The following is a 21,641-nucleotide window of genomic DNA, read 5'->3' as shown; positions in this document are numbered from 1 at the left end:
CACATATATACAGTGCAATATTACTCAGCCATAAAAAGGAATGAAACTGAGTTATTTGTAGTGAGGTGGATGGACCTAGAGACTGTCATATAGAGTGAAGTAAGTCAGAAAGAGAAAAACAAATACTGTATGCTAACACATATATATATGGAATTTAAAAAAAGAAAAGAGAGAAAGAAAATGGTCAGAAGAACCTAGGGGCAAGACGGGAATAAAGATGCAGACCTACTGGAGAATGGACTTGAGGATACGGGGAAGGGGAAGGGTAAGCTGGGTCAAAGTGAGAGAGTGGCATGGACATATATACACTACCAAATGTAAAATAGATAGCTAGTGGGAAGCAGCCACATAGCACAGGGAGATCAGCTCGGTGCTTTGTGACCACTTAGAGGCGTGGTATAGCAAGGGTGGGAGGGAGGGAGATGCAATACGGAAGAGATATGGGGACATATGTGTATGTATAACTGATTCACTTTGTTATAAAGCAGAAACTGATACACCATTGTAAAGCAATTATATTCTAATAAAGATGTTAAAAAAATTTTTTTAATTTTAAAAATTAAAAAAAATATGGGCAAGGCAACATACTGAGATCTGTTAACAGATCTAAGGCAGTTACAAATCTGTTTTATTGACACATCAGAGTTGGGGAAGTTATAGAGAAAATTTGGTTTAGCTATTTTCTGTGTAATTTTTATGTCTAGGATTATCTGCCATTGCCTAATTGATATTATGAAGGGTAAGACAAAGCAGAAAAGGGTTAATCTTATTCAGTGGTATTTTACCCTATAAAAAGTGCTTAGAACTTCAGAAAGACTCATTTGCATGCCATAAGGCCAAAAATATTATATTTCATTGTGTTGTTTACCATTAACTTCTTTCGCTAGCATAACCTGTTCTTATGGTTAACTCATTGGTTTTATAATAATGTATATAATAATTTATATAATGTTTTATAATAATGTATAATAATGTATGTTTCTATCAAAACAATAAAATAATGCATTTAAATATATTAAATGTTTATTAAGTTAAATTCATTTTGAGCCAGAGATTTATTTGAATGTGTCATTTCAGTAGAGCCCGTTGTTACAGAAAGTTGAAGCATTTACATCTTTGTATCAACAACCACACAAGAATTTTGTTCACATTAACAAGAAATAAGTGGTGTTTGTGTTTAACTCTCTCAAATCTCCTTGTGACTATACTAGAAGATCAAACTATTTCATCTGCAAAAGGAAGTTTATCCTTTGGGAACACTTGCTTGAGATTTGTTCTGAGGGTTCACAAGGCGAAGGAGAGAACAGAGACTAAAGAAGCAAAATTGTGGCTTATACAAAAATAAGGTCTAAATGTATTTTGACTGTATCTTGAGGAAGATTTTATAATTTTACACCCATTAGAAAATCAGTTCTTGTTAGCCTTTTCTTGCTTTTTATGAATAGTTTTATTTGAATTGATCCATTTTCATTTTTTTAATTGTAATATTGTAATAATTCTAATAGAATTCTAATATTGACCTAAAATCTTATGGAAATCTGGTTGAGACCACATGATTTCTGTAGCTCTACCCTTTCAATACAAGTAGTCAAGATGGGCCTATTTTCTAAAAACAAAAGAGTATTTTTTTTAATTTATTTATCTTAATTTATTTTTGGCTGTGTTGGGTCTTTGTTGCTGCACACAGGCTTTCTCTAGTTGTGGCGAGCAGGGGCTACTCTTTGTTACAGTGCGTGGTCTTCTCATTGGGGTGGCTTCTCTTGTTGCAGAGCATGGGCTTTAGGCACGTGGGCTTCATTAGTTGTGGCACACGGGCTCAGTAGTTGTGGCTCCCAGGCTCAAGAGCACAGGCTCAGTAGTTGTGGCGCATGGGCTTAGTTGCTCCATGGCATGTGGGATCTTCCCAGACCAGGGCTTCAAACCTGTGTCCCCTGCGTTGGCAGGCAGATTCTTAACCACTGTGTCACCAGGGAAGTCCCAACAAAAGAGTATTGAGTGAGGTAATTAAGAGTGTTTTCTGTACACTCTATGAGCTGATGCTGCCACTAAAATTATTATTATGTCTGCATACATTTTGTCTTCTCTTGAATGGCTTATATTGGCCTGTAAAGCTTTCTGCCACTTTTCCAGGGAGCCCCTTCTCTGTGATATATGAGATTCATATAGGAGCTCTAGAACAGAGAAGAGGAGGAGGTCTGCCCTTGGTTTTCCTTCTCTGCTCCTTAGGTTCTCGGAAAGGAAGGCCTAACGGGGAAGGCTTCCCTCTTTCTTAGGTCTCATTTATCAATGGGAGAAAATACCTGAAGCAAGAAAAGTAAAACTCCAAATAGGCTAAATTCTCTGCCTTCTAGAAAGTACCCTAACCTATAACATTATCTATTATTTATTATAATATTATTATTATTATAGCATATCTCAGCTAAGATTTTACTTGTTTTAAACATCAGAATTTTAAAAACTTTTTTACATTGAACTGTGAATGAATTATGGTACCTCATAACAGCTCCAGAGGTATTTGTTAATTCGAAGGAATTTCTAATTGATGCAAGTTTAGACAGTATCTGTGTTATCACTAAATAATATCTTGAAGTAGGAACTATGCCATATGGCTTTGTATCTCCAAAGTACCTAACGCTGTATCTTACTAATACTAGTCATTCCAAAAATATTTGAATGAAAGGATATTTGGGATGTGGCTTCTTTGGGTCTCTTCTAGGTAGAAAGGTGACCCAGCCACCCATCCATCTCCATACATTACAGTGTCAAATGGACCTCAGTTTACCTTCCTGCCAGAGTCTTCCCTTCATTTCCCAAGAACAGATTATAGAAACTTCCCTTCTTATAACTCACCTAACATCTGTCCTATCCTCCTCAGCCTCTACCATGTCTTGTTTTGTTTATGATTGGGGTGGCTCTGTAGGAATTCAGCCCTCAGTAATTGATGATGTGTAAAAATCTTTGCTGTGGTCTATGAGTCCCACTTTTTTGCATTGTTTGCCTCTTAGAAGCTGGACTGGAATCAAATGTATCTGTCCATTCTATATGTCTGACTTTTCCCAAAAACCCACAACTTAATAGTATTTGGTTATGCTTAGGCTTAATGATGTGTTGCTTACCTGTTCCTGGAATAGCTTTAGAAAATGCTTATTTGTTATGCTGAAGAATTTGAAGGTGCAAAAAGGAAACCAGGGAAAGAAATAGTGGTTGTCATGGAATGGTTTACCTAATCACTATCCCTTCTGGAGAAGGTATCCAGCCCAGTATCTGGCACATAATAAGTACTCCATGTATATTTGTTGGCTAAGTATCTAAGAATTTTTCTGAGTAGTTACTTTAGTATACATACTAAAATTTTATATTGCTCCAAGTACCCTTAGCATCCTGCCTAGTATTTAAAACTTTTAAAATTATAGCTATTCTCTATCTATATATACATGATGAAAGCTAAAAAATTAATTAGAATAGAAAATTTTTTTCTATTTGGACACTAAACTGAAAAGTAAAATAGTTTTTTGGGTGAACACCAAACTAAGTCACATGTAAAGAGGGTCCTTCAAAATGAGCATAAATTAAGTATCAAATATCCAATCTCTTTTTTTTTTTTTTCCAATCTCTTTTTTAAAGCAGCTAATTGTAAGCATGTATTCATTAAGTTGTATCTTGGCATAAGTGTGGCTGTTATTAAGCACATGGAATGGAATGAAACCACATAGAATGAAATGAATGTCAAGCAGATGATTTTTTTTTTTAGATCTCTGAAGATAGGGGTGGGGAATCTATCACACAGGCATATGTAACTTGGGCATAAAAATAGTAACATGCATTTGAAGAAAATATATTTCGAAAGAACGTGACCTTAATACAAGGCTAAAACACTGGCATGCCTTTTAGAATTTATCTCCCAGGAACTCTTGGGGAATCAAAGCTTTTTGACATCTCTGACATTGAATACTCTTCCTGTAGCACAACTGTCAAATAACAGTGTTAAGGAAGAGCAATTTAAATGAAGGACTGTTTCTGGCAGCTCTCTGAAGGTCATCCAGTAAGTAAGGCTGAGGTATAACTCAAAGACAGGTTATGTACTGTGAACTATGAACATTAGCTATTTCTTTTCTTCAGGTGTAAAATTTTGTTTAGAGATATATAGATAGATATATAAGCATATAAATTTTATATATAGATATAAAATATTTTAGAATCAGGGCTGAAATGTATTTTCTAGAAAAGATGTAAATGGAAGAAGAGCAGTAGTTCGAAGGAATAAGTGTCTATACAGCTAAAACCTTGTTGAAGGAATTCAGAAACATTTCACAATCTTATGAAGTTTTTAAACTCAGGTTTTTGACAGGTAGCGTTTCATATTATTTAGAAAACCTTGCCAGTTGACATTAAATAAATAAATCACACTGAGACACAATAAAGAATAAAGAGCTCTCTCTGTAGCTATTGCTGGTGGTAAGCTCATAGTAACGTCTTTTGTGGTTTCTTTCATTGTCTTAGGATTTTCAAATAAAAGCAAGACTAAGTCAATATGAATTTTAAGTCTGTTCTAAGAATATATGTTAAATTTCTCAGTGTTTTTTCCTTATGGTCAAAATCTGTTAAAGTAGAAACATGGGTCTTCCAACCAAATCCTTCCAATTAGTGCTGCTAGGAATAGCAACTTAATTCCCTTCCTCACCCCATATTCATGGGGTCCTGGCTACCCTGTGGCTGACTATAGACCTGTAAATCAAAGGTTATGGGTTTGTCTAGGAACTATACAAAGTGTAGGCATCGTGGCTCTACCTTGCACCTCAGGCAGCTTTACCGCCTGGTCTACCCTACAGTTAAACTAGCTTAGACTTGGGCTTAATCCTCAAAACTACATGGGGTGATGAAGTCTTTCCTAAACTGAGATCACTCTCAAAGGTCTAAAGGACTCCAAGAAACTAGGATAAAGATTAGTATTGTTTACCTCTTTTGAAGGGGCGATTAGTTGTTCCTCCTCTCATTTGACTACCAAATCCATAGTGTACCCAAAGCTCTTTGTGCATCAGAATTAACTATTGGAATGACACTTAAATTTAATTGACAGTATACTGTTGGTGAAAGTATAAAATATTAACATGCTTTTTTAGAATCTTGGCAGTGTTTCCCAAACACTTTCATTAAGTGCTTACACTTTGGCCCAGGAATTGCAATTCTGCAAGTTTAGACTAATAAAATGATCACATGTATAATGATATTGATGGTCAAAAAATAAATTGGGAAGAACTCAAATATCAAACAGCTGGCTGAACAAATTACAATAAAATCTATGCAATGAAATTTAATACAGCACTTCATATATGTAATGCAGAGATTTATTAGCATAGAAAACTGTTCACAATATACTGATGAGTCAGAACATACATATTGCGCGATTCCATTTTGGGAAAAGAAAAAGTGTGTGTGTGTGTCGAGTACGTGTGTGTTTTTTAAAATAGCCTGAATATTTGCATTTCATCTGTCCCCAAATTCTGTCAGCTCTACTTTGAAATAATCCAGAATCCCGCCATAAAATCACATCATCCCTCTGCTCAAAATCCCCCAAGGCTTCCATTCTCTCTTGGATTTTAATCTCGAAGTAAAAGCCAAAGTCATTACAGTGGCCTTCAAGATCCTATGTGCTCTCGCCACCACCATCCCTCTCAAGGAAAACAAAATAAATAAACATAAAAATAAATAAACATAAAAAACAAAATAAATAAACATAGCAAAACAGAAACAGAGTCATAGATACAGAGAACATCAGGTGGTTGCCAGAGGGGAGGGGTTGTGGGTTGAGTGAAATAGGTAAGGGAGATTAAAAGGTACACACTTCCAGTTATAAAATAAATGAGTCCTGGGAATAAAATGTACACCATGGGGAATATAGTCAGTAATATTGTAATATCTTTGTATGGTGATGGATGGTAACTAGACTTATTATGATGATCATTTTGTAATGTACAGAAATATTGAATTACTGTGTTGTGTAACAGGAGCTAACATAGTGTTGTAAGTCAATTATACTTCAAAAACAAACAAACAAACAAGAATCCCAAACAAACAAATGAACTCAGAAAGACCACATGAAATAGGTCAGATCTGTGGTTACAAGAGGCTGGGTGTGGCAGGAGGGGGAATTGGATGAAGGTAGTCAAAAGGTACAAACTTCCAGTTATAAGATAAGCACTAGGGATGTGATATTCAACATGATTAATATAATTAACACGGCTATATGTTTTTTATGAAAATTGCTAAGAGTAAATCCTAAGAGTTCTCATCACAAGGAAAAAAATTATTTATTTATTTATTTATTTTGCGGTACGCGGGCCTCTCACTGTTGTGGCCTCTCCCGTTGCGGAGCACAGGCTCCGGACGCGCAGGCTCAGCGGCCACGGCTCACGGGCCCAGCCGCTCCGCGGCATGTGGGATCTTCCCGGACCGGGGCACGAACCCGTGTCCCCTGCATCAACAGGCGGACTCTCAACCACTGCGCCAACAGGGAAGCCCGGAAAAAATACTTTTTCTTTTTCTTTATTTTATATCTATATGAGATGATGGATATTCACTAAACTTTTGTGGTAATCATTTCATGATATATGTAAGTCAGATCATTATGCTATAATGCTTTCAACTTGTACAGTGCTGAATGCCAATTATATCTCAGTAAAACCACAAGGAAAAAAATACATGTTAAGTTCTATGTGTAAATGAGTATTATCCCCCTAAAAGTCGTTCTCTTCTCTTCCCATTATTTGCCCCTCCCTATACACACACCATTTAGTCAATAACTAAAAGCAGGTAAAATCAAAAGAAGTCAACATTCTTCAACTTCCAGAATTGTTCCAACCAATCATTGGTTTCATGAGTTCTCCCCCCACAACCCCCAAGAGGCTTAGAAACAGGACTTTCCAGTCATATTTATATACTCCACCTATCCCAGATATAAATATACCTAGTATATATTTATCTTATAACTTCACGTTACTGTTATTAGTAGTTCTGAAAGTTTTTCGTTCATTTTCTTGGAGTTTTTAGGAAGACATTTATATTTATATAATCTTCAAATAATGATAATTGTTTTTTCTAACGTGTGCCTTATTTCATCTCATTATATATTTGCTTTGGCTAGAACTTTCAAAATAATATCCGTAATAGTGAGCATCCCCACTTTGTTTATTATATTAAAATAAATGTCCTTGGCATTTTTCAGTTAAGTATATTGTGAATCTTGGTGTCAGATAAATATTCTTTTCCATATTGAATAAGTTCCTCCTCCCTCTATTTCTCAGGAAAAGAAAGATTAGGAAGACCTAAAATTTTGTCAAAATGCTTTTTCAGCATCTAGCCTGATGATCAAAGTGGCTTTATTCCTGTGACCTAGTTTTATTGCATTATAGTTGTAAAAATTCTACATTTGCAATTTCTTCTTTTACTTGTGTTTGTTGTGTGTGTGTGTGTGTATGTCGACTAATATCTAATGTCTTTCTAAATTTCCCTTGAAGATTTAAAAACTATATGCAGTCTCTGTTTACCAGAAAGCAGTGTTCAATATATATATCTGTTAAATTGAACTTGTGGTTTGTATTATATAAAGTGTCCATAACCTCATTAAGTTTTCTACAAAATATGTCAAAGGCTTAGATATTACAGTAATTTTTGTAATTTATTCTTTACATCTAACTAATATTTTGTTATCTATTTTGCTGTGATGTTGTCCTGTACATAAAAATATATAATAGATTTTCATTATGGATGGTAGTTATGAGTAATATAAAAGTGGTGTTTGTTCTTAATCCTTCTGCTCTTAGTTCATTTCTGTCTCATTAATATTACCACCTCTGCTTTCTTACTGTTTCGTTTTCTTGTATTTCCTCTTATTTTTTATCTTTCTATATTATTTTGTTTTCAGTATATTTCTTATAAATAACAGACCCAGTCTGAGAGCATGTGTTCTAATAGAGGAGTTTAGTTCATTTAACTTTGTTGTGATTTATTTGTTCTTACATCTATCACCTTATGTCTTGTTTTCTGTGCTTTCTTTCCATTTTTTTTTTTCTGTTAAGCTTTTGCTTTATTCATTGGGTTTTTCTCCCAAGTAATTTTAATGCTCTCCTATTCGTGGTAATTTGAGTTAATTTAAATGTGTATTGTATATGTATCTGTGGGGGTTGCGGGGAGACGTGGCTTTTTTTTTTTTTTTTTTTTAGCTGCACTGGGTCTTGTTTACCGCATGCAAGATCTTCATTGCGGCATGCAGGATCTTTTAGTTTTGGCATGCAGGATCTTTTAGTTGTGGCATGTGGGATCTAGTTCCCCCACCAGTTCTCTGATCGTTCCGGGCCCCCTGCATTGGGAGCATGGAGTTTTACCCACTGGACCACCGGGGAAGTCCCAGTATGTAGCTTTTTTATGTAGGACAGAATCATCTATGTGTTTTGATGTCTTCTATTGGAAGTCAAGAAGTTTATCTTCCTTTCACTTTCTTCTCTCCACACAGTTTTTACATTTTTAATAATCTTACACTTCATTATTCTATAGCCATTCTCATATAATGGCTAAGAGTGGTGCATACTCTAGTAGACTGGCTCTTTGACTCTGGACACCCAATACCTTAGTTTCCTCTTTTTTTTTTAAGAATAGTCTCTATTTTTTAAAAAAAATATTTATTTATTTAGGCTTAGTTGCGGCAGGTGGGATCTTTAGTTGCGGCATGCAGACTTCTTAGTTGCAGCATGCATGCAGGATCTAGTTCCCTGACCAGGGTTCAAACCCAGGTCCCCTGCACTGAGAGCGTGAAGTCTTACCCACTGGACCTCCAGGGGAGTCCCAGTTTCCTCTTTTTTAACAGGGGATGGGTATAATAGTACAATGTCACAGAGTGGTTGGGAGGATTAAATAATTCATATAAAGTGCCTGATACATAATAAACATTTAATAAGTCGACATGCCATGATTATTTTATCAATAACCATTATTTAAGCTTAACTCTGTTCTACTGATTTTATTGCTCACTTAATTTACTGCTCATTTCTGAATTGATCTCACCTTCCCCGTCTTTATTTCTTTATTTTGATTGATTTTTTTGTCATTGCTGGCTGAAGAATTTCCTCAACCAGGGGTTGGCAAACTTTTTCTTAAAGGACAAGATAATTATTTTAGGCTTGCTGGCCATAAGGTCTCTGTCACAGCTACTCATTTCTGCCCTTGTACCTCAAAAGCAGCCATGGACAATACATAATCAAATGGCTAGCCAGCAGATCATAGTTTACCAATCCTTGCTTAAGACTTTTGTTACTGTTTTTTGTGGAATTTTGTTAGGAAGAATCTGTGGATTATATAGTTTCAAAGTCCTTGCCTGTCTGAGACAGTCTTCTGTTGCTAATATAGGTAAATGATGAGTTGACTTGTATGTAATTCTTAAATGAAAATTGTTTTCCCAGGACTTCCCTGGTGCCACAAATAAAGATCCCATGTGCTGCAACTAAGATCTGGTGCAGCCAAATAAATAAATTTTATAAATAAATAAATGAATAAATAAAATTTGTTTTCCCTCAAGATTCTATAGAACTTGCTCTGTGGTGTTCATGTTGTTGAGAATTATGATACAACCCAATATTTTCTTGTTTATGATAACTTTTTTTTTCTTCCTGTATAGTTGGGGTCTCTTTTTCTTTATCCATGGCGTTTGTCATTTCACTAGGGGAGGGTTTTTTTTTCCTGTCTTAAAAGAGCAAGCCCAAGAAGAAAAGCTAGATTGTTACATTTACACACCATGAACTTCAGCTATTTCAGATCACTTTATTGTCTTTCTTTTTTCCCCACTAAGGAAAATTTCTGGATATTATATTCCAAAAGTTAGCAATAAAAATGTCATATCATTTTATCATTTCAAATTGCAAATCATGGGAAAAACTAGATATTTTAAGTGGTGGAATGTTTACTATTTTATATAGTTTGGGCCCCCTGTATTTCAATTTAATGGGAGCATACGGCTGCACAGCCACAGAAAACATATTCAGGAAACAGTCTAAATAACTTACCCATGTTTGAGCATATTCAATCACTAAATGGTTATTAATTAAAATTTGTTAGTATAGTCAGAAAGTTATTACCGTGTTTTTTAAAAAATATTTATTTATTTATTTGGCTGTGCCAGGTCTTAGTTGCAGTACAGGGGATCTTCGTTGTGGCATGTGGGATCTTTTAGTTGCAGCATACAGAATCTTTAGTTGTGGCATGCGAACTCTTGGTTGCAGCACGTGGGATCTAGTTCCCCAACCAGGGATCGAACCCTGGCCCCCTGCATTGGGAGCATGGAGTCTTAGCCACTGGACCACCAGGGAAGTCCCTACAGTGTTTTAAATTGTAATTCTAGCACAACCAACAGCGAAAACCTTGGTTTAACTGTATATCATAACACAGTGTCTTCTATAACCAATTATAGTAGATGTGGATTTTTTTTAATTTGTCATTTCAGATCTTGCATTTCAAGAATAATCATTTGCCTGATTTCAGAGCAAAATGCCATAGTTATTCTCATCATCACCATTGACTTCAGATGACATGATTAATAGTGGATATTTTGGTCAGTAGATGATTCTACAAGACAATGATGAGGGCATGCCTGACTATGGGACTTCTGAGTTGATGCAGAAAGTGTAATTGTTAAATTTTTGAGCCACTGATATTGTTCATGCTACGCCTTGCTTCACATAAATACACCTTTTTACAAAGTTAACTGTGTATAAAAATTAAATAAGATACATAGCTTTATAAAAGGAAATATTCCTTGACTTTGTCCTTATCTTTTATCATTCTGTAAGTCTTCTGTTTTTCAAATATCTGCAGTCCTTTTACTAGGTATAATGTTAGACTGGCTCTTATCATGAAACCTAATATTAGAAAATGCTGAAGAGACTAATAGATTATCAAAGTAACTGTAAAATACTTTATTAACAGAAGTCAAATCAGACTTAGAAGTCAATTAGGTCATTGAAAAGAAAATTGATCTGCTGTTGCTTAAGTATGTTTTAAAAAAATTCTTAGGACATTTTCATTTAATGTAGCACCCTTCTTTGGAAGCTAAATCATCCCAAGGAAATGCTATAGTACAACTACAATGCATCATACCATAGGAACTTTTTTTCTCCACTCTGTGTAAAAAGGGCAGAAAGATTCTTCCAGGCTGCACCTAGGCATCATACCTTGGAGAATTCAGAAGAACTGAGAGAGGGGCAGTTTTTTTGAAACCTAATCTTGCAGGTTTTTCTTCTCCTTTTCCCAAGCCTAATGTGAGAAAACAAGACACTAAGCCCTTATATAAGAAAAATGTTAATATATTAGTCTGCAAAGAAGAAGTCCTATTGTTATTAGAAAGGATAAGTCATTCCAGAATTAACTATATTTAGAATACTGCATTTATGGGAGGCATTGGCCCTCTCAAGTACCCCAGAGGGGGCTATTAGGATGTTGAAGTTCTGGAAACAAGTTCTGAGAAACCTTTAGTAAAGACATGACACTATGCTTTTATGTATTCAAAGGGCCAGCATATATGAGGAAGCGGTTATATTTTTTTATTTCTCTAGAAAATTAAGACAATTTGTAAGAGCTACAAAGAATTAGATCTGGGCTCTGCATGAGGAAAAAAGTTCAATTAATATGGCCAACAATGGTTACACCACAGAAGTGGTGACCTCCCTCTCAGAAATAATCAGAGGCTGTGTGATCATCCTTATAAATTCAGTAGGCACGTTCATCATTGAAGAGAGGTGTGTCATATTATATGAATTTATTTTCTAACTCAGAGTTCTCTGATATTGCATATTAATTACCTCATTTGTCCTAGGCATCATTTTAAAACAGGAATGGTAGAGGTGGGAATTTTGTGGTAGGAGAATCAAACCAACAGAAAATAAGAAACTGGGCTTCCCTGATGGTGCAGTGGTTGAGAATCTGCCTGCCAATGCAGGGGACATGGGTTCGAACCCTGGTCTGGGAAGATCCCACATGCCGCAGAGTAACTGGGCCCATGAGCCACAACTACTGAGCCTGCGCGTCTGGAGCCTGTGCTCCAAAACGAGAGGCCGCGATGGTGAGAGGCCCACGCACCGCGATGAAGAGTGGCCCCTGCTTGCCGCAACTAGAGAAAGCCCTCGCACAGAAACGAAGACCCAACACAGCCAAAAATAAATAAATAAATTTATTAAAAAAAAAAAAAAGAAAATAAGAAACTTGTTTATGTTATAACCTGTCCATTTTTTTTGTTGTTGTTCATTCCGTCAGTACTACCAAAAGAGAATTTAAGGCATAATGACTCATTATGTTGTGGAAAAGCCAGAATTAGAGCCCAAGTCATTTGCATTTCTATTAAAGAAAAATAAGTGAAAGTCATGAAAATCTTGAGACAGGTAGTGTTTTTGCTATCTGATTATTTGACTTACCACACATAGAAAAACGTTTTTTTTTTCTTATTACTAAAACAACGTAGAAAAATCTCCTGTGCTTTGAGCAAGTCAAGAGTTGTTATTGCTGTTGTCATTATTGTCAATGATAGAATAATGTAAAAATGTTTTATTCTTAACTAGAACAGATCTAATGTATATCCATTTACTTATAGCAAAGACTATCATGGAATTATGAGCAAAGGATGTATAGTGATGAACTTTGTATAGAATTCCATTGTTTTGATCAGTTCCAATGTATAATTGTTTTAGAAATTGATGCGCAGAAAGTAGATTAAGCCATTAACACAAGGAGCGGGCAGAGCAGAACTTCACTGTCACTCTACAAGCAGCCTGGAATTCAAAAGAATTCCTCTCTCTATACCTTTCTATGGAAATAGGTTGTGAATTAATGTAAACTCAAGACACCTTTAGCTTTCCAGAGCAGCTAGATTTAAAAATTACTCCAAAGCCTACATTTAAAGGGAGACAGGAGAGTATGAGAAAATTGCCTAGCAGCATATTCCTGTGTAGCATGTTTCACCTAAAGCAAGCTGGTTTTTCACTTAAGTGCTTTGACGTGATCAGCAGACGAAGATTGAATAGACTGAGAGAACTACTCCTTGAAGGACCTTGCCTGATAGACTGCTAAGGCCTAAGTGAGAGTGTGCACAGCTGCTGCCCTGACTTGCCATATCAGTGACCAGGGCACAGGAGCTCAGCCTGAGAGTGTCAGCACATATTCTTTAATAAACACTCTGAGTCGCTCCACATAAAGCAGATATCCTGGGAGTAAGCCAGGATAAAAAGATAAAGAAACCTCAAGCAGTATAGGATGTGCTTTGTTTGGTAAAGTGAATTTAACCTTAGTTGTAGGAGAACATATAAGTATGATTTGCCATAATAACTCATTCAGTCATATAAATGACTGGGCATATGCCATCACAGAACTCACAGAACAGTAGTAATAACAGATCATGATAAAGCTAAAATTTTGAGAACTCTGTGTCCCCTCTGTAATCAGTGGAGATAGGGAATGAGAATGCTGCTTTAATTCAGGAGTAGCAGCACTTTGACTGCTTCTGGCCAGATCTTTCCCTATTTCTATTCATTTGGACCACATTTCCCTTGATGTTGTGATACCGCCTCCTCTGTCACTGCTTCCTTTCTTTTTCCTTTCACCTTAAGTATTGGTTTCCAGCTCATTCTACCCTTTCTTTACCCTTCTCCTCAACCTTCAGTTCTCCATGGACAACTTCATTTCAGGTCTTTGCGGCTAACATATTCATGCTAATGATTCCCAGCTTTAACCTCTCTCTTCTAAGCTTTAGACCCATATTTCCACCTATCTCCTGAACATTTTCATCTGAATATTATGCTATGGACTCCTTGAATTCAGCAGGTCCTATCTGAATTCATTTTTTTTCTCAAACCTTTTCCATTCCTTTTATCTCTTGATTAGTGATATGCAGGCTACCTGGTAGCCTAAGCCAGTCATGCTGTCCGCCTTTTTTACTCTTAACTCATCACAGCTAATTAATCATTAAGTTATATACTTTCTGCCTCAAGTTATTTCAGATACGTTTCCTTCTCTCCATGACCACCGCCATCACCTCAGTTCACATTTGCACCATTTACAAGAGCTTTTATGATCTTCTCTGAGGCTGCTTCTTGTTTTCCAACTCATCCTTCACACTGTAGCCAGAGAAGTTCTTTCTGAATGCCTGTGTGATTGTGGCACTCCTCCACTTAAAACTTTCAGTGACCTCATATTGTCTGCAGTTCTTACAATTTCAAGAATCTGTAAGCATTAGGCAAATAATGTATGTGAGTGCAGTGGGCCAAGTTTGAGACAATAGGGGAGAACAGGGAGGCACTCATGTTTAAAGAAATTCATATTTAGAATTTTAAAAAATATGTGACAAGTCTATCAGAGAATCTGATGTTGTCTATGCCTATGAGTGCAACCAAGCTTAAACTACTGAGCTCCTCACATACAACGTTTCTTTGATATCAGGTAAATCCTTTAGATGGACCACTTGAAACTCTGAGCTATTGCAGAGACTGATGTAACCAGTGAGTCATGTTTGGTTGTTTTGTTTCTAAGTCAAAACATACCAGAATAAAGAGTATTGGTTTATTTTTTTAAGTACCACTGTCTTCATATTGGAGGCTGTGGAACATAATGAAAAAATTATGGGCTTTGGAGTCAGTGTTGACCTATATTCACCTACCAGTTCTGCTGCCTATTAGCTGTGTGATTTTGAGCTAGTCATTTAGTGACTTTGAGCCCCAATTTCCTACTCTGTTGAAAAAATTAAGAAAGAAATAAAATTTTCAGTATTGAGAATACAAAATCAGATAACAGCTTAGAATTATTCAGCCCAATGCTTGGTACATAGTAACTCTTCAATAAACGATAGCATCCAGACAGGTAGGAATAATTTGAGAAGTGACAATAAATATACGAAAATCTAATCCCCCCCACTGCATCCTTCTCAGCAATCATACTGGTGGCCTAAGAAGAGCAAACCTGTTGGAAGCCATTATCAAGTGAAACAGGCAATTGGAAACTGACAAGCACATGATTCACCCAGGCAACTAAAAACCAGGAGCTTACCCACTTAGTTGGCTAGCTAGCTGAGAATGGAATTTAAGCCTAGAAAGTGTTGATACTGACAAATTCATGAGCATGATGGGAATCTGGACTGTCTGTAACAATGCATAATACACTAAGCCCTTTTTTACTCTTTTGTCTACATATAATCTTTAATTGTTACTATTTTTTTTACTAAAAGTGATAATTAACTGAAAATTTAATTCAGTAGTATTAGGATATATAGGAAATTTTATTTTGGTTTATTCTTTATAGCTATATAAATTTGAAGCACCAAAGGAAGGAGGTAAACGACTTAGTTTTCTTCTTTTTTTTTTTGGCCACGCAACATGGCCTGTGGCATCTTAGTTCCCCAACCAGGGATCAAACCCAGGCCCCTGCAGTGACAGTGCCGAGTCCTAACCACTGGACTGCCAGGGAAGTCGCTATTTTCTTTAGTAGAACGTTTAGCATTGGTAAGGAAGGAGGGCTGTTCTATTTATATTTTATCCTAATGCACAAATATATTAATTTTATTTTGATTAACCTAGGAACATTAAAGAAGTCTTGAAACACTTTCATCATTCACTTAAGGGAAAAAAAATATACTGTCTTCTCAAGCTTTGCACTTTTCATTTTGTTTTTTAAACATTTAAGTGTACTTTGCTTAGTGATTTGTGTACCCAGCTGACATGGTTAAAATAGGGGGCTGGGTAGCTGACATTGTGCTTTTCTGCCTTACCACAGAGCTATAGTGACATTGAGTAGAGCGGTGTAGATAATAACCTGTTGGCAGAACGATATCCACTGAACTCCTGGTTGTACTTACAGTGGAGAGACTAGAAAAAACAAAGTAGAAAGCTAACTTGTTTTAAAAAGGCAAGACAAAGACTTAGAGTTTTAGCTTCTTACTTTGCAGCAGTATATCTCACCCCAAATAGACTTTCATGCCCAGATAAATAACACTATATTTAAGTAACAGAACAGCGTTAATATTATTCAGTTAAGAGGATGGTTTCTAAGAAAGCAAAGCTGAAGTATTTAAAAAGAGAGTGTTGAAACACAAAGATAGACAAGTGCTATCTTTACTGGCCATGGTAAAATTCTCTTTTGGTTTTAAGGACTATTGCTAAAAGGTTGATTAAGATACATATGGTGGCATTCTGTGACTTGATATTACATTTTAATGTTTAACTATCTTTTTTTCTTAAAGGAATGATTATTTTTGGTCAATACCTTCTAAATATTTTTCTTGTTTCTTCCTCCCTCCCTCCTGTCCTTCCATCCTTCCTAACTTGCAGCTCCTCAGAGAAATTTTGAAATTGCCTTCAAGATGTTTGACTTGAATGGAGATGGAGAAGTAGACATGGAGGAGTTTGAACAGGCAAGTTTTCCTGGAAATTTCCTTTGAATACATTAATATTTAACACATTTTCATGTGCCTTGGAGTTACTGTGGTCTTGGTCAGTATATTCTGATGCTATCCAATTTTTGAAGTACCAAATGTATCATTTTTCAGAATTATCTCCACTTTTAATAGGTGAGGTTTTTTTGTTTGTTTTTACTCTAAGTGTAAGGAATTATTTGAGCATATTATTAAGGTCAACATTGCTCTGATTCCCCAACATAAATTAGACTCTAATGCTGAGAGGCTAAGTTACGGTTATTCAATCATATATCCAATCAACATTTATTAAATAGCTCCTTTGTGCTAGGCAGTTCCAGAATACAAGGATGAATGACATATGTTCTGAAAGGATTTCTGTAAGAGAAGGAAAAATGGTACGATGCCTTTTACTGTAGCAGGTTCCAGCCATAAAAGTATATAGTTTCTTCTGAATCCTAGGAAGAGATTACATTTCCATCAAACTTCTGTTCTTGGAGGGCCATGGTGTCTCTCCAGGTATAATTATTATGTTTGGTAGAAGTGGTTTCAAAACAGAAAAAAATATATATGTGGGAGATAACATTTTTGTATTCACAATGAGTAAAGAGGCAAAAAGGAAGTGGGAGAAAGTATCAGGAATAGTGTATCTTTAAATAAGAAATGCACAGAGACGGGCTTCCCTGGTGGCGCAGTGGTTGAGAGTCCGCCTGCCGATGCAGGGGACACGGGTTCGTGCCCCGGTCTGGGAAGATCCCACATGCCGCGGAGCGGCTGGGCCCGTGAGCCATGGCTGCTGAGCCTGCGCGTCCGGAGCCTGTGCTCCGCAACAGGAGAGGCCACAACAGTGAGAGGCCCGCGTAATGCAAAACAAAAAAAAAACCCAAAAAAACCAAAAACAAACAAAAAAAACAAACAAAAAAAATGCACAGAGACAAATATTTCAAAATACCTACAGATATTTATTCAAATTTGCAAGCTATGTCCATCTAATACCTTCACTTTTCATAATTCTGCACTTCACTGGAGTTACCAGGCGGCCTCAAATGATTATAAATAGGACTTATTTTGGTATTTTTAATTTTATTTTACACAGAACTATTTTATTTTTATTGAGATATAGTTAACATATAACATTGTTTTAGGTGTATGACATAATAATTTGACCTATGTATATACTTTGAAATGATTACCACAATAAATTTAGTTAATATCCATCACCACACGTAGTTTTTTTTCTTGTGATGAGAACTTTTAAGATCTCCTCTCCTAGCAGCTTTCAAATATACAATTTAGTTTTGTTAACTATAGTCTCCATGCTTATATCCCCAAGGCTTATTTATCTTATAAGTGGAAGTTTAGACCACCTTCACTCATTTTGCCCACCCTCCATCCCCTGCTTCTGGCAACCAACAATCTGTTCTCTGTGCCTGTGAGTTCAGCTTTTTTTGGATTCCACATATAAGTGAGATCATATAGTATTTGCCTTTCTCTCTCTGACTTATTTCATCCAGCATAATGCCCTCAACGTTCATCCATGTTAATCACAAATGGCAGGATTTACTTCCTTTTTTATGTCTGAATAACATTCCAGTGTGTGTGTGTGTGTGTGTGTGTGTGTGTGTGTGTGTGTGTGTGTGTGTGTATCATATTTTCTTTATCCATTCATCTGCCAGTGGACACTTAGGTTGTTTCCATGTCCTGGCTATTGTGAATAATGCTGCAATGAATGTGGTGGGGGGTGCTGAAGATATCTCTTCGACATAGTGATTGGTTTCCTTTGGATAAATACTCAGAAGTGGAATTGCTGGATCATATGGTAGTTCTAGTCTTAATGTTTTGAGGAATCTTCATGCTGTTTTCCATACTGGCTACGCCAGTTTACATTCCCACTAGTGCCTGAGGATTCCCTTTTCTCCACATCCTCACCAACGTTTTTGGCATTGCTGTTGAAATGCTGAATGACTTGGAGCAGTCACTCCACCATTCTGCTCACTTGACAGAGAAGGGAGTATTAATTTCATCTAATATGATCCCTTGATAACTGGCCTTGTTAAACGGATGGAACTTGTAATATTGATCACAAGGAATTTTGATATAAAAACTCTTTAGAGAAACAAAAATAATTATGAGGTGGTTCAGGAGTGAATAGCTCTCATTAGAAGTTTCTCTGCTTCATTGTTCTACGTTCTACATTTTTGGGCAATATAATAATTCTTTAAGTTGAAAGTGCACTAAGCTTTAAAACATTCAAACTTTGATTTCCAGCTAAATAGGTATTTTCTTGACGGTAAATTTGTCAAGCTTACAAAAAAAGTAAAACAGAGCCAGTATGAGGACACACACATTTCATCATTGTGTATCTTCAAAGTCAATGTGGTGTGAAGCAAGCTAATACCTAATATTACTCTTTTATTCATCTTTTTCAAAAATCACTTTGATCATGCATAAACATAAATTACTAAAAAACATTACACGACTGTAAATAGTGTAGGTTTTCTCTGACCTTTCTTTTCTTTTTTTATAAATTTATTTATTTTATTTATTTATTTTTGGCTGAACTGGGTCTTCATTGATGCACGTGGGCTTTCTCTAGTTGTGGTGAGCAGAGGCTACTCTTCATTTGCGGTGCATGGGCTTCTCATTGCGGTGGCTTCTCTTGTTGCAGAGCACAGGCTCTAGGCGCACGGACTTCAGTAGTTGTGGCATGTGGGCTCAGTAGTTGTGGCTCACGGGCTCTAGAGCGCAGGCTCAGTAGTTGTGGCGCACGGGCTTAGTTGCTCCACGGCAGGTGGGATCTTCCCAGACCAGGGCTTGAACCCATGTCCCCAGCATTGGCAGGCAGATTCTTAATCACTGTGCCACCAGGGAAGCCCCCAGATCCTTTTCTTTAACTCATTTCATAGCAGATCATAAAACAGAACTAACCTAGCAAAAGATATTTTTTAAGAAATCTCATAACTGTTTGGGCTACATTCACCCGAGGCTGTGACAGAAATGATTTTTTAGTATGAAAGTATGAGTTGTGAGACAGAAGAAAGGGAATGAAATTTCCACATACACTCTTCAGCACCACACTTTTGAAGCTAACATACACATTTCCACCATAGGAAGGGTATAAGCTGCAATATTATGGCACAGACAAAATTTAAATCATGACAGGTCTTGACGTTGATGCTCAATACTAGTTCACTGCTATTGGAAAATTCTTCAGTTCTCATACCCAGGCAGAGAAAATGAATTGTGTATTGCCTTCAAATAGAAGCAGCACTGTACTGATTATCCTGTATTTCAATTTAATGTCTAAAAAACTTCAACTTAAATAATTTTAAAATCCATTGTATACCTATCTTTCAAGTCTCCGTGTGCATGAAAAACAAATGTCAAGAAATCTTATTTACATGATAAAACATGAACCCAGAAAAAAATCATAATCAGAAGCATTTATGATATTAACCTAGAGTTATAAGGAAACTTAGAGACAAAACCGTGAACTTTTCCAATGAGAAAACTAAGGCCCAAAGAAGTTAAATGAACTGCATAAATTGTGCTTTCACTGCAGAGCAACAGAATTAGACCTCGTGTGTCCTGATTCCTCATCTTGTGTCTTTCCATTATACTACTTTTACCTTTTAGAGCCAGAGACTTTTAAATTGTGTTAAATAAGTCTTTTTATGGTCATAGGTAATAAATAAAACAAATAAAAGACATTTAACCATGGAAATCCATTGTTACAAATCTTAAGTTTTAAAGTATTATGCTTTTCTAATTTGGCAATTTAAAAATCATCATCCACAAGGCTATATATATTATTTATTTATATAATATACCTTTATTATCTGTTCTTACATATCACGATTTTAATTATTCTGAATAGTTGTTATTTTAGCTTGTGAAGAGGTAGAAAAGATTGCAGGAACTTGTGAAAAAAATGCTATATCAATCATAGACTTGCCTCAAAAAGCTCATTTTATATAGTTAAGCCATGGTTGCTAGTCCCCCAAATTATTCTTTCTCAAAAGCTCATTTATTTTTTTTGTATTTTTTTAAACATCTTTATTGGAGTATAATTGCTTTACAATGGTGTGTTAGTTTCTGCTTTATAACAAAGTGAATCAGCTCTACATATACATATATCCCCGTATCTCCTCCCTCTTGAGTCTCCCTCCTACCCTCCCTATCCCACCCCTCTAGGTGGTCACAAATCACTGAGCTGATCTCCCTGTGGTATGTGGCTGCTTCCCACTAGCTATCTGTTTTACATTTGGTAGTGTATATATGTCCATGCCACTCTCTCACTTCGTCCCAACTTACCCTTCCCCCTCCCCGTGTCCTCAAATCCATTCTCTATGTCTGCGTCTTTATTCCTGTCCCGCCCCTAGGTTCTTCAGAACCATTTTTTTTTTTAGATTCCATATATATGTATTAGCATACAGTATTTGTTTTTCTCTTTCTGACTTACACTTCACTCTGTATGACAGACTCTAGGTCCATCCACCTCACTACAAATAACTCAGTTTCGTTTCTTTTTATGGCTGAGTAATATTCCATTGTATATATGTGCCACATCTTCTTTATCCATTCATCTGTCAATGGGCACTTAGGTTGCTTCCATGTCCTGGCTATTGTAAATAGAGCTGCAATGAACATTGTGGTACATGACTCTTTTTGAATTATGGTTTCTCAGGGTATATGCCCAGTAGTGGGATTGCTGGGTCATATGGTAGTTCTATTTTTAGTTTTTTAAGGAACCTCTGTACTGTTCTCCATAGTGGCTGTATCAATTTACATTCCTACCAACAGCGCAAGAGGGTTCCCTTTTGTCCACACCCTCTCCAGCATTTATTGTTTGTAGATTTTTTGATGATGGCCATTCTGACCGGTGTGAGATGATACCTCATTGTAGTTTAGATTTGCATTTCTCTAATGATTAGTGATATTGAGCATCCTTTCATGTGTTTGTTGGCAATCTGTATATCTTCTTTGGAGAAATGTCTGTTTAGGTCTTCTGCCCATTTTTGGATTGGGTTGTTTGTTTTCAAAAGCTCATTTAAAACTTCTCAAAGATTAATTCTCCATCTTCTCTTGGAGAATTACTTCATACCAACTTTATGTTTCACATTATCATTCTAATAAATGTGTTATCTCAATATCTGTGTGATATCAAGTATTTGCCTATAGCTATACCGCCTCTCATCACAACTGGAGA

At 36.2% G+C, this 21,641-nt stretch overlaps 1 protein-coding gene across 3 annotated transcripts in view; it reads left to right on the top strand.

The window, feature by feature from the left end:
- MICU1 (mitochondrial calcium uptake 1) overlaps nucleotides 1-21,641 on the top strand; it is a 200,659-nt gene that overhangs the window by 103,019 nt on the left and 75,999 nt on the right. For all 3 annotated transcript variants that reach the window (XM_060127064.1, XM_060127063.1, XM_060127065.1), the window contains one exon: nucleotides 16,350-16,432. In XM_060127064.1, the coding sequence (XP_059983047.1) occupies nucleotides 16,350-16,432 (83 nt within the window). The remainder of the gene's footprint in view (nucleotides 1-16,349; nucleotides 16,433-21,641) is intronic.

The sequence above is a fragment of the Lagenorhynchus albirostris genome, chromosome 16 (genome assembly GCF_949774975.1).
Source record: "Lagenorhynchus albirostris chromosome 16, mLagAlb1.1, whole genome shotgun sequence".
Classification (NCBI taxonomy): Eukaryota; Metazoa; Chordata; class Mammalia; order Artiodactyla; family Delphinidae; genus Lagenorhynchus; species Lagenorhynchus albirostris.
Note: the sequence above shows the minus strand (reverse complement) of the source record. Positions and strands in the feature narration are given on the sequence as shown.